This window comes from Ornithorhynchus anatinus, chromosome 13 (genome assembly GCF_004115215.2).
Source record: "Ornithorhynchus anatinus isolate Pmale09 chromosome 13, mOrnAna1.pri.v4, whole genome shotgun sequence".
Lineage (NCBI taxonomy): Eukaryota > Metazoa > Chordata > Mammalia > Monotremata > Ornithorhynchidae > Ornithorhynchus > Ornithorhynchus anatinus.
In genome coordinates this window covers 37,462,639-37,475,061 of record NC_041740.1, presented here as the reverse complement: position 1 = coordinate 37,475,061, position 12,423 = coordinate 37,462,639, and the positions used below count along the sequence as shown (strand labels likewise).

General features: G+C 49.5%; 1 protein-coding gene across 1 annotated transcript in view; it reads left to right on the top strand.

Annotated features, from left to right (window-relative positions):
• The first annotated feature begins 3,559 nt into the window (after positions 1–3,559).
• The window catches only part of BCL2L13 (BCL2 like 13), a 31,521-nt gene continuing 22,657 nt past the window's right edge, over positions 3,560–12,423 (top strand). The window contains exons 1-2 of the mRNA XM_029077822.2: positions 3,560–3,812; positions 8,328–8,505. Of these exons, the coding sequence (XP_028933655.1) occupies positions 8,385–8,505 (121 nt within the window). The 5' untranslated portion in view covers positions 3,560–3,812; positions 8,328–8,384. The remainder of the gene's footprint in view (positions 3,813–8,327; positions 8,506–12,423) is intronic.

The following is a 12,423-nucleotide window of genomic DNA, read 5'->3' as shown; positions in this document are numbered from 1 at the left end:
CTTAGATGGGACGCATCCCTTTCCCGGATTGAAGAGGTACCGGTTGCCTGGACCTGTTTCCTGGAGAACTCCTGGAAGTCTCTCCATTCAGACTCTCGTTCCTGGGAGGTGGCCATCAAATTTAAAATTTAAAAGTCCTTAACCCCGACCAGAGGGCCTAGAGAGGCTTCAAGAAGGTTCCAGGAGGACCAGAAACTGGCCTTTGTCTCCCTACAATTCAGCACTTTAGAAAAAGGCTCCCGAACTGACGAATTCACTAGATCTGAGTTCCATCGGTGGTATCCACCCCCAAGTCCCCTAGGCTGTAGCCCCCCTTTAGCAGTCTCTTTCCCAAACCCGTTATAAGGGACAGTCCCCTTTAGAATGTAATCTTGTTGGGGGCAGGGAATGTGATTGTTTATTGTAGTATTGTATTCTCCCAAGCATTTAGTACAGTGCTCTGCACATAGTAAGCACTCAATAAATACGACTGACTGAATGAATGAAGGAAGGAACGATGTGCCTATGAGAGGATCCTGACATTGTAGAGGAGGAGTTGTAAAAGTCACAGTGGTGTTCTCGAGGAACCACAATTTATAGGAAAACTGTGTTACGACAACCGCCAATTCAGTGGGGGATTAGTGGTTCGAAGTGGGTCAAAGAATCCTCCGGAACTGACATTTTACTACAGATTCCCGCATTACGGTCAGATCCACCTCTAGCAGAATGCTTTACATCCTTGTAAACTCTTGGCTATTTTACCGTACGAACTACTGTAAAGTTGCAAAAAAGCAAAGATCCGATCAATTGTACACTCTCCACCAGATTGAAAGTTCCTCCTGGGCAGGGTTCATCCTGTCTTCTAGTGTACTCTCCCAAAAGTTCAATACATACTACCGATTGACTGATTGATTGATGCCACCCCCAACTGGAGGCCCGAATTCACCCCGCAGCTCTCACCTGAATCGAGTTTCAGGGGTTATTTGTCCACTTTTATGCTGGACAGTCCCGTTGACAGCTAGCCTATCCCTAATAACTGTGGTACTCGTTAAGCGCTTACTGGAGTCATGCACTGTGTTAAGCACTGGGGTAGAAACGGGATAAGAAGATCCGACCAGGTCCCACACGGGCCTCGCCATCTAAGGACGAGGGAGAACAGGCATCGAATCTCCATTTTACAGATGAGGAAAATGAGACCCCGGAAGTTAAACGATTTTGCCCGAGGTCGCCCAAGCAGGTAAGCGGCAGAACGAGGATATAGCGCCGGATTCTTCCAAGTCAGGTATTTTTCATTCATTCATTCGGAGGTATTTATTGAGCGCTTACTGCGTGCACTGTACCAAACGCTTGGGAGAGTAGAATACGATAATAAAGGACGCATTCCCTGCCTGTCCGTGGAAAGAAAAATGCAATGTGCTGGGTGACCAGAAGGGAGAGGGAATGAGTGGGTTAAAAAACAACAACCCACCACCCCTTGCTTTTGACTCATTATCTTTACATAACACTACTACTACTAATAATGGCGTTTGTTAAGAGCTTACTATGTGCAAAGCACTGTTCCAAGCACTGGGGAGGATACAAGGGGTGACCAGGTTGTCCCATGTGGGGCTCACAGTCTTCATCCCCATTTTACAGATGAGGGAACTGAGGCCCAGAGAAGTGAAGTGATTTGCCCCAAGTCACACAGCTGACGAACGGCGGAGCCGGGATTAGAACCCATGGCCTCCGACTCCCCAGCCCGGGCTCTTTCCACTGAGCCACGCTGTCATAAGAATGACAATGATGGTTACAGCTATCTTCCGCTTCAGGGGTCCCCAGCCCTGTTATCGGTCGCAACGTAATAATGTTGGGGAATCGACAAAAGTCTCACAGCGCCATTTTTAAGAGCCTGGGCTAGGCAGTCAGAGGTCAGGGGTTCTAATCCCGGCTCTGCTACTTGTCTGCTGTGTGACCTTGGGCAAGCCACTCAACTTCACTGTGCCTCAGTTACCTCATCTGTCAAATGGGGATTAACACTGTGAGCTCCACGTGGGGTAACCTGATTAACTGGTATCTATCCCAGCGCTTAGAACAGTGCTTGGCATATAGTAAGTGCTTAACAAATACCATTATTATTATAATTATTATACAATATATAATAATGTTGGTACTGGTTGATATATAATATATAATAGCATATAATATACATCATATTATATAATCATATAATCATAGCACGTACATTATATAATATATAGCACATAGATAATAGTACATCATACATCATATAAAATATATTATACAATATATTACATACTATTATACATTACATATCTTATACAATATAATGTATAAAATATATACTACATTATATAAAATACGTAATGTACAATATAATATATAATATTGCGTGGCTGAATGGCAAGAGCCCGGGCTTGGGAGGCAGAGGTCATGGGTTCGAATCCGGTCTGCCACTTGTCAGCTGTGTGACTGGGGGGCAAGTCACTTCACTTCTCTGTGCCTCAGTGACCTCATCTGTAAAATGGGGATGAAGACTAGGAGCCCCACGTGGGTCAACCTGATGATCCTCTATCTCCCCCAGCCCTTAGAACAGTGCTCTGCACAGAGTAAGCGCATAACAAATACCAACATTATTATAATTATTGTCAGCTGTGTGACTGTGGGCAAGTCACTTCACTTCTCTGTGCCTGAGTTCCCTCATCTGGCAAATGGGGATGAAGACTGGGAGCCCCACGTGGGGCAACTTGATCACCCTGTCTCTCCCCCAGCGCTTAGAACAGCGCTCTGCACATAGTAGGTGCTTAAATACCAACATGATGGTGATGGTGATGATGATTATTATTACTATCGTCAGCTGTGTGACTGTGGGCAAGTCACTTCACTTCTCTGTGCCTGTCAAATGGGGATGAAGACTGGGAGCCCCACGTGGGACCACCTGTTTACCCTGCATCTCCCCCGGCGCTTAACGAATACCAACATTATTATTATCATCATGTAACATTTATATATCATTATTACGAATAACGTTAGGAATATCCTAAAAGGCGAAGCGGGGAGGGGGACGTAGATGTTCATTCCAAGCGCTTAGTCCAGTGCTCTGCCCATAGTAAGCGCGCAATAAATACTATTGAATGCGTGGCTCAGTGGAAAGAGCCCGGGCTTTGGAGTCAGAGCTCATAGGTTCGAATCCCGGCTCGGCCACTTGTCAGCTGTGTGACTTTGGACAAGTCACTTAACTTCTCGGTGCCTCAGTTCCCTCATCTGTAAAATGGGGATTAAGACTGTGAGCCCCACGTGGGACAACCTGACCCAGCGCTTAGAACAGTGCTCGGCACATAGTAAGCGCTTAACAAATGCCAACATTAACAACTAGACCCGGAGTCCCCCCGAGTCCCCATTCTGCGCTTTTCCACCGGGCGGCGCTGCGGCTGGAGACGGAAGGAAACGGAGGTGGGGGGGGCGGACTTTCCCCCGGGCCGCTGGGAGGATCATAGAGTCCGGAAGTGGGGAGGGGGGGCTCCCCGACGCCCTCGCGCCGTTTCCGCCGGAAGTCCGGTCCTTCCCGCCTCTCCCTCCTCCCCCGCCGCGCTGAGGTGACGGAGCGGCGCTGAGGTGACCTCAGCCTCCGGCATGGCGGCGGCGGCGGCGGGGGCGGGGGCCCGTTAGCCCCGCCGGGGGGAGCTTGTCCGCAGCGGCCGCCGCCCGGGCGAGGGACGAGGAGGACGAGGAGGAGGGGAGAAGACGGGCCTCCCCCTCCACCCCCCACTTCCAGCCCGCCTCAGCCCCTCGCGGGCAGGGATGGCCTCTCTTGACCATCAGTCGTCCTAAGCGGGGTAAGAAGAAGAATCGTTATAATGATGATGTTGGGATTCGTTCCGCGCTTACTCTGGGCCGAGCACCCTTCTAAGCCCTGGAGGGGATGCGAGGTGATGGGGTGGGCCCCCCCCCGGGGCTCTCCGTTTTCATCCCCATTTGACAGCTGAGGTAACTGAGGCCCAGAGAAGAAGAATGTTGGTATCTGTTAAGCGCTTCCTGTGTGCCGAGCACTGTGCTAAGCGCTGGAGGGGATGCGAGGTGATCGGGTGGGTCCACCTGGGGCTCGCAGTTTTCATCCCCATTTAATAGCTGAGGGACCTGTGACCCAGAGAGTAATAATAATAATAATAAGGTTGGTATTTGTTAAGCTCTTACTATGTGCCAAGCACTGTGCTAAGCGCTGGAGGGGATGCGAGGTGATCGGGTGGGCCCACGTGGGGCTCTCCGTTTTCATCCCCATTTGACAGCTGAGGTAACTGAGGCCCAGAGAAGAAGAAGAATGTTGGTATTTGTTAAGCGCTTACTCTGTGCCAAGCACTGTGCTAAGCGCTGGAGGGGATAAGAGGTGATCGGGTGGGCCCACGTGGGACTCGCAGTTTTCATAATAATAATAATGTTGGGATTTAAGTGCTTGCTCTGTGCCGAGCACTGTTCTAAGCGCTGGAGGGGATACGAGATGATCACGTTGTCCCAAGTGGGGCTCTCGGTTTTCATCCCCATCTGACAGCTGAGGTAACTGAGGCACAGAGCAGAATAATAATGTTGGTATCTGTTGAGCGCTTACTCTGTGCCAAGCACTGTTGTCAGCGCTGGAGGGGATACGGGGTGATCGGGTGGTCCCCCCTGGGGCTCTCAGTTTTCATAATAATAATGTTGGTATTTGTTAAGCGCTTACTGTGTGCCAGGCACTGTTCTAAGCGCCGGGGGGATACGAGGTGATCGGGTTGTCCCAGGTGGGGCTCGTAGTTTTCATCCCCATTTGACGGGGTGGCAACTGAGGCCCAGAGAATAATAGTAACGTTGGTATTTGTTAAGCGCTTACTATGTGCCAAGCACTGTTCTAAGCACTTGGAGGGGATACAAACGTTTACACTGTGAGCCTGTCGTTTAGACTGTGAGCCCGTCATTGGGCAGGGATTGTCTCTATCTGTTGCCCAATTGTACATTCTAAGCCCTTAGTATAGTGCTGTGCACATAGTAAGCGCTCAATAAATGCTACTGAATGGAGTGAATGAATATAAGGTGATCAGGTTGTCCCACGTGGAGCTCATAGTTTTCATCCCCATTTGACAGCTGAGAGACCTGAGGCCCAGAGAGTAATAATAATAACACTGTTGGTATTTGTTAAGCGCTTACTATGTGCTAAGCACTGTTCTAAGCGCCGGGGGGATACAAGGCGATCAGGGTGTCCCACGTGGGGCTCGCAGTCTTCATCCCCATTTTACAGATGAGGGAACTGAAGCCCAGAGAAGTGAAGTGATTTGCCCAAAGTCACCCAGCTGGCCAGCGGCGGAGTCGGGATTAGAACCCGTGACCTCTGACTCCCCAGCCCGGGCTCTTGCCACTGAGCCACGCCCCTTCTCTTTATTGCTAAGTTAAACGCTCCAAGCGCTTAGGACAGTGCTGGATGACCTCGGGCAAGTCACTTAACTTCACTGTGCCTCGGTTGCCAATAAGATGGGGATTGAGACCGTGAGCCCCACGTGCGACAGCCTGATAAACTTGTATCTATCCCAGCGCTTAGAACGGTGCTTGGCAAGTAGTAGGCGCCTAACAAACACCATCGTCATTATCATTATTATTATAATTAGTGTTGAGCTCGGTGGTTTGCACAGGGAATTTGGGGAGGCCACACGTGGCTCGCCGTCTCCCCGATTTCCCGAGCGCCCGTTACCTACCTGGACCCACCCTTGTCCCTCTTCACGGTCAGCGTTGGGCGACCCTTTTTAGGGTTTTTAAGCGCTTACACTATGGGCCAGACACCGTGCTAAGCACCAGGGTCGATACAAGCTAATCAGGTTAGGCACAGCCCATGTCCCACCCGGGATTCACACCGTTAACCCCCATTTTACAGATGAAGTAGCGGAGACACAGAGAATTCAAGTGCCTTGCCCGGGGTCACACGGCAGGCCAGTGGGCGAGCCGGGATTAGGACCCAAGTCCTGACTCCCAGGCCCGTGCTCTTTCCATTAGGCCACGCTGCTTCTTCGGCCTCCGGTTGTTGTGGCTTCGTTCTGGGGAGTTTTGAAGTCCTCGGCCCGAGAGCAGAGTTCACAGACCGAACCGGGGGAGGTGGGGTGGTCACAAAACACGTTTTTGATTTGGTAGGAGAATGGAGCGGAACTAAAGAACGTTTTCACAGCAGTGGATGGAAAAGGAGCAGCATGTCCTAGTGGAAGGAGCCTGAGCCTGGGAGTCAGAGGACCTGGTTTTAAAACCGAGTCCACCGATTGTTTGCCGTGTGACCTTGGGCAAGACACTTATCATGACGCTGTGCCTCAGTAAAATGGGATTCCAATGTTCCCCCTCCTACTTTTCCCTGAGCCCTAAGTGGGACAGGAACTCATCCAACCTGATTAGCTTGCATCCACCCCAGCGCTTAGAACATCGTGTGACAGATAGCACTAACAAATACAATTATTATTACTGTTATTATTAGGACTTCAGTTCTTCGGCAAACTTTTTAAGTGAAAGAATGGACTGAAATGAATTGTTTTTTTCCAACCATTTCGACTAATGCCCCACTCCAAATAAATAGTTGCTACAGAACTTTTGAGTGTTACCCAATCGGTTTGCTATTTGTAGTTGAGTTGAGGGGGCGAAGTCAGTTGAGGAAAGGTAAAGAAAGAAATATAATAAAGGAATTAAGATCTTACTGTGTGCTGGGGGAACATTCAGGATTATTTGATCAGATTCAGTCCCCGGCCTTTATGGGGCTTATTGTCTAATGGAGGGAGAGGAGGGATTTTACAGCTGAGGAAACTGAGGCACAGAGAAGTCAAGTGCCTTGCCCAAGCTTACACAGCAAGCAAGTGACGGACCCTGGACTAACAACCAGTTCTGATGCCCGGGTTTTTTCCTGAAATGTTTGAACTCTTTTATCTCTCAAAGTGAAGAAAACCCACTGAACTTAGCTGCGGGGGAAGGAAAGTGCTTCAGAAATAGAGAATGAATGAAGATCCTGTAGATCAGTTATTACAGGGTGGAAGCAAAGTGTTTCATTTAGACAAGCCTGTTTCAATTGGGCCGGTCGCTGAGGTTATAAAGTAAATATTCATGCAGTTGACCCAGGCGGTGTATTTTCCTGGCAGGGGCCGGGCGGTGTCTGGAGCATTTTGGGATGTAGTGCTGCTGTGGAAGAGTGGTAAGATTGTAGAATTCAGAAAAAAGGAATGGATTGTGGCAGTTTGGATATTCCGTTTGTAGAAGTGTGCGTGTCAGGTTTGAACATGGAACCGGATTGACTTGTGACTCAAAGCAGTCATTTGATCTCTAAGAAGTTCAGTTTTCCTCCACTCGTAAAAGTGGAACATTTTACACATTAATGTTCAAAGCTGCCTGTAAGAACAGTACAGGAAAAAAAATTCTCAGAGTAGACTGTAGGCTCATGGGCAGGAAACGTTTCTAACTCATATTGCACTCTCCTAGGGGCTCAGTACAGTGCTGTGCACACGAAATGCTCAGTAGATATCGTTGGCTCAAATTTTCACAACTTGGAATTACAGAAAAAGTCAGAGGTCCTTGAAAGTAGTTAAAATTGGAACTTGATTGGAACATTTCCCTCGAAAGTGGAACAGTGGAAGAATGAAAATTTCTATCCTACACAGGGGATCGTGTGATCAGAGCCTTGTAAAACCCTTTGCCATAGGTTGATAGATATTGTGTTCACTATTATCTTGCAAGAATTGATGTTTTAAGCCCTGTGGGGATTAGGATTCGAAAGGCTTTCGTGAGGCAGATTCTATCTGGTAAGCGGCGACTATTTGCAATGTAGTAAATATTCTGGCAAAAGTCAAATTATGGGAGAATTATGAATTGGCAAAGAAAAAACGGGGGATGCCCAGCTTCGGAATGATTACCGGAAGCAGCCCCAAGAAACAGTTACTGCTGAGTTAGAATTGTTCAGTGGGTTTGAGGCAGTAATTTAAAATAGTGCCCCAACTCCTTTCCTTGTTCGTCTCTGGAGAGTCGATGTTCTTAGTCCCGGGTTCTGATTCAGAAAATCTCTAGTGTAATTTTAAAAAGTGAAAATAACTTTGCCCTTTGAGCCGGACCCTTTGAACCGGAACTTGGCATTTCAGCAAATCTTCAGAAATTTCACTACTCTGTAACGAATAAGAACCGTTGAGCCTCCATTTTCTGTACTCTCTGACGTCTGCGTCAGACCCTGAGGGAAAAATGCTGAGGAACTTGACCTGGCTTTGGGATCGTAATGCGAACAGCAGAAAAGGAATCGTGTCAACCACTGGTGCCTAATCGGGAAGCTCTGTGATTCGAACCAACTCTCAAAAAATGGCTTTTCCTCCTTCCAGCCTTTCACGACTCGCGGAGGTGTTCGGACTGGTTTTGGAACTCTCCCAGACGAGCCAATGGCGTCCTCAACTGCCGTGCCGGTAGGCTTTCACTACGAAACAAAGTACGTTGTCCTCAGCTACCTAGGACTCCTTTCTCAAGAGAAACCACGAGAGCTGCAGGCACCTTCAGCTCAAGGTAATGCCCCCCTTTATACCATGGTTCTAGTGATAATTACAAGCTCGTTGTGGGCAGGGAATGGGTCTGTTATATTGTTGGGTTGTACCCTCCCAAGCGCTTGGTATAGTACTCTGCACACGGTAAGCGTTCAATAAATATGACTGATGGATTAAGTGCTTTCTTTGTGTAAAGCACTGTCCTGAGCACTGGGAGGAAGTGGGTGGGAACGGTTGTCGATCAGACACGGTAACAGCCCCTTTCGCGAAAACCGGTAGTGACACGGATGTCAAATGTGCCCGGAATATTAGGCGTGATAGCGTAGGGAAACCCATTTAAAGCTAGCCTGGTGTATGAAACCTCCATAACCAGTAGACGTTTTTAAAAATACATTTTTCTGTTTCCGTGAGCTACCTCTGCATCCAGACTTTCCTGTGGGAATTTGGGACGGTACCAGGTGAATTTTGCCCCCTCTTCCACTTCTCTAAGTGTTGCTGGGACTACAGACCTCACCCTTTCGTCTCTTTCCTCTCCCCTCACAAGAAATCCACCCAAACCCCTTTCCAGCCCGCTTTATCTTTGGCCAGAATTGGACCCTGGAGCCCCAGGGTTGAGCTCCGGTCAAGCTGAATGAGGAGTGTGAGCTGGGACGGGGAAGGGGAGAATGGTGGGAGGATAAGGAGCAAGTGGAGAACTGATTGAGAACTTCCTAATTTGGGGATCATCACGCAAATGACAGACTGACACCAGAACTGCATGGGCGCAGCTGATGGCATAGTCGGGACATGGCAACAGAGTTATCACGTTTCAGTTTGTATGTCAGGATCCCAGGAGACTCAGAGGGGCGGCAGAAAAGGGCCAGAGATCTGAATGCAGGCGCCCTTTGACTTGGAAATCGGGCCCAAAGGCAGCACTTTCCAAACCGACCGAACAAGGAATCCTGGAAGACAGCGTCGTCTCTTACCCCAAAGTCCAGGGGAAACCCGCGGGGCAGTGTTCAACCCCCTCGCACCCTCACCTCTTCCTCCTGACAGATTAACTCCCCTTGAGTTCCTTGTTTGCCTTCGTCTCCTTGATGCTACCGGAGCTATTTTAAACCCATGTCCTGTAAGGAGTGAGGGAGGGGGCTCCCTGTCCCGTCTCCGGCTGTCGGACTCTCTGCCTCTCCTTTCCCCTCCCCTGCCGGGGCACGTTGCCGAACGTTCAGGGTTTCTCGGAGACCGACTGGGTGGGCGAGAAGGAGTAGAGAAGAGAAAACCCAAAAAATGACCTCAGTGTGATCAATGGTGGCTTAAGTAGAAAACTCCCTGAGCACAACCTGTAGCCTGTGTATTCATGGTTAGCTAGGTGCACATCCCATGCAGGAATCCCATGTACTTCACTCCCCTCGATATGAGCCTCAAAAAATCCTCCTGGCCCCCGTATACTTAATCTGTGACTGTATCCACAGCCTCATTTTGTATTCCAAAGACGAGCCCGTTTTCGCTGCCCCAGTCAGGAATTGAATGTCAGCGTTATCTCGGCCCAGCTGTTCCACTGCCTTCATTTGACTTCCATTTCACAGATAACTCCTGTAACCCCCCTCCCGCCCCCCGCACCCAGGACCGGGCAGTGAGTTATTTGTCTGGTTTTGTGTCCGCGGCACTTTTTTCTTCTAGTGGCATCCTTGCTTTTGTGTGTGCAGGGTGGAGGGGCGGGGGGGACGTGATGATGTGGAGCCGTGTTCTTTCTCTGCCCCCTTAATCATCGGAGCCTCCTGTGCGGCAGAGCCATGGCCTTTCTGGGGCCCTTCTAGGTTGCAGATAGAGAGCACGGGACGTTTCTAAGATAAGCAGTCCAACCCTCTTTATTTGTGGCTTGGCTATTTGGCACGTGAGACAGAGGCGGGAAGCCCGTCGGGCAGAGAGGGAGGCTGGCGGGGAAAGTATCCCATCCCAGATGGAACGTGAACTCTCGGGTGGGATTGTTCGAAGCAGACCCCCGTGGGCTCAGGCCCCAGACCCTGGGAAATGACTTCCAGGACGGTAGCCCCGGGAGGAGCCAGCGAGAAGCCGTTCTGGGGCTGAGCCAGGCCTGGACTGAGCCGTTCGCAGGGACTCTGGAACCGAACTTTCTGTTTTGCAGAGTTGACTTTCCCACCACCCCAGTCCATCAGTAGTGTTTATTGAGCATTTACCATATGCAGCAGAATCGGGTGCAGAGAGAGACAACACGAGTCAGGACATGAGATCCCCACCCTCGAGGAGCGTACCGTCTACTAAGAGAGCCGGACGCTAAAACAACTTACATACGCTGTGATTTCTTTTTCTTTAATGGTATTGTTTACGCATTTAATATGTGCCAAGCGCTGGAGTGGATACAAATTAATCAGATTGGACACAGTCCCTGCCCCACATAGGGCTTAGTCCCCGTTTTACAGAGGAGGGAACTGAGGCACAGGGTAGTGAAGTGAGTTGCCCAAAGTCACACAGTAGGCAGATAGAGGAGCTGGAATTAGAACCCAAGTCCTCTGGCTCCCGGGCCCTTGCCCTTTCCAGTAGGCCACACTGCTTTTCTGCTTTTCCTCTTATCTGTAAGATAGGCATATAAATCCCCTGGGGCGCAGTGGATATTTAAAGGTGTAGGTGGCCTGCAAGGACTGAAATGGCAGTTTGGGAATGTAAAGTGGGGAGATTAGAGATTTAAGCAGGAAAAACAGGCAGGAAAAACGATCACTGCGGGGGGGTGGGATGTCAGCAGGGAGAAGTCGAGGTGTGTGGGGAGAAGGGAGGGAACTGCAAGCTCCTTCACTCAGTCAGTGGACTTTATTGGATGTTACAGGGTGCAGAGCACTGTACTAACTACTTGGGAAAGTACAATACAACAGAGTCGGCAGATGCGATCCCCTGCCCCCAAGGACTTTACAGAGGCAGCGTCTAAAATAGAGTAGGGAGTGAGGAAATAGTAGGGGTATTTAAGTATTTGGGGCGGGGTTGAGAATCAAAGCGCTTTAGGAATAGGCGTGGGTGGGGAGGGGAATAAAGAAATTTAAACCGGGAAGGCCTCTTGGAGGAGATGGGATTTTTTTAGGAGAGTTTGGGAAGTGGGGAGAGTGGACTGTCGGTTATGAAGAGGAAGGGAGGGCAGGGATCAATCTATAATTCTACTCTCCCAAGCGCTTAGAACAGCGCTCTGCACGTAACAGATTTGACCAATACCGACGATTGATTGCTTGTCAAAAAGGAGAGCCTAATTTTCAAAAGGTGTGGCCACCAACAGGTTGTGAAGGCGGCGGTAGCCACCCAGCAGGATTTTTTTTGTCACCTCTCTGTCTTCCTCTCTAGACTGCGAGCTCATTGTGGGCGGGGAATGTGATCATTTGTTTTTATATTGTACTCTCCCAAGTGCTTCGTACAGTGCTTGCAGAAAGTACACGCTCCATGAATATCAATGATGAATATAGTCTGCACCTGATCGTAATTCAGTTTGAGTGTAAAAAAGCGGGCCAGTGACCCTTTCATTCCATCTGATCTCCCCCGAGAGTAACTCCCCCTGCCGCTAGCATTCCCCTTAGAAGAGTTGTCCAACCGAGCTTCCAGTTGCCAGTGAAAAATCTTTTTCATTTTATCGTGTGTGTATATGTGCGCATTTTCGAATACCCTTTAAAAAAAAAAAAAGCCATGTTTGTCCTCATTTCTGGCTCGAGGCTCTCTGCATCTCATCTTTTAATGGTGGCCAGTCTGATTAAGGTCAGACAAAGCTGGGGCTTGTTTATTTGCGCTCTGCCGCTGCCTCCCCACCCCCTGCGGCTGAAAGCCTGCCGAGCAAGCCCTGCCGGTCTGGATGCCCCGTCCTCAGCACCCTTGTTCCCCTGTTCACGACGCGGCCCCGAAATCCTCCCTTGGGTTCCATATTAGAGCATTCTCAGAGCCTTTTGGGGGCTGTGTACCAAAAGCAGGG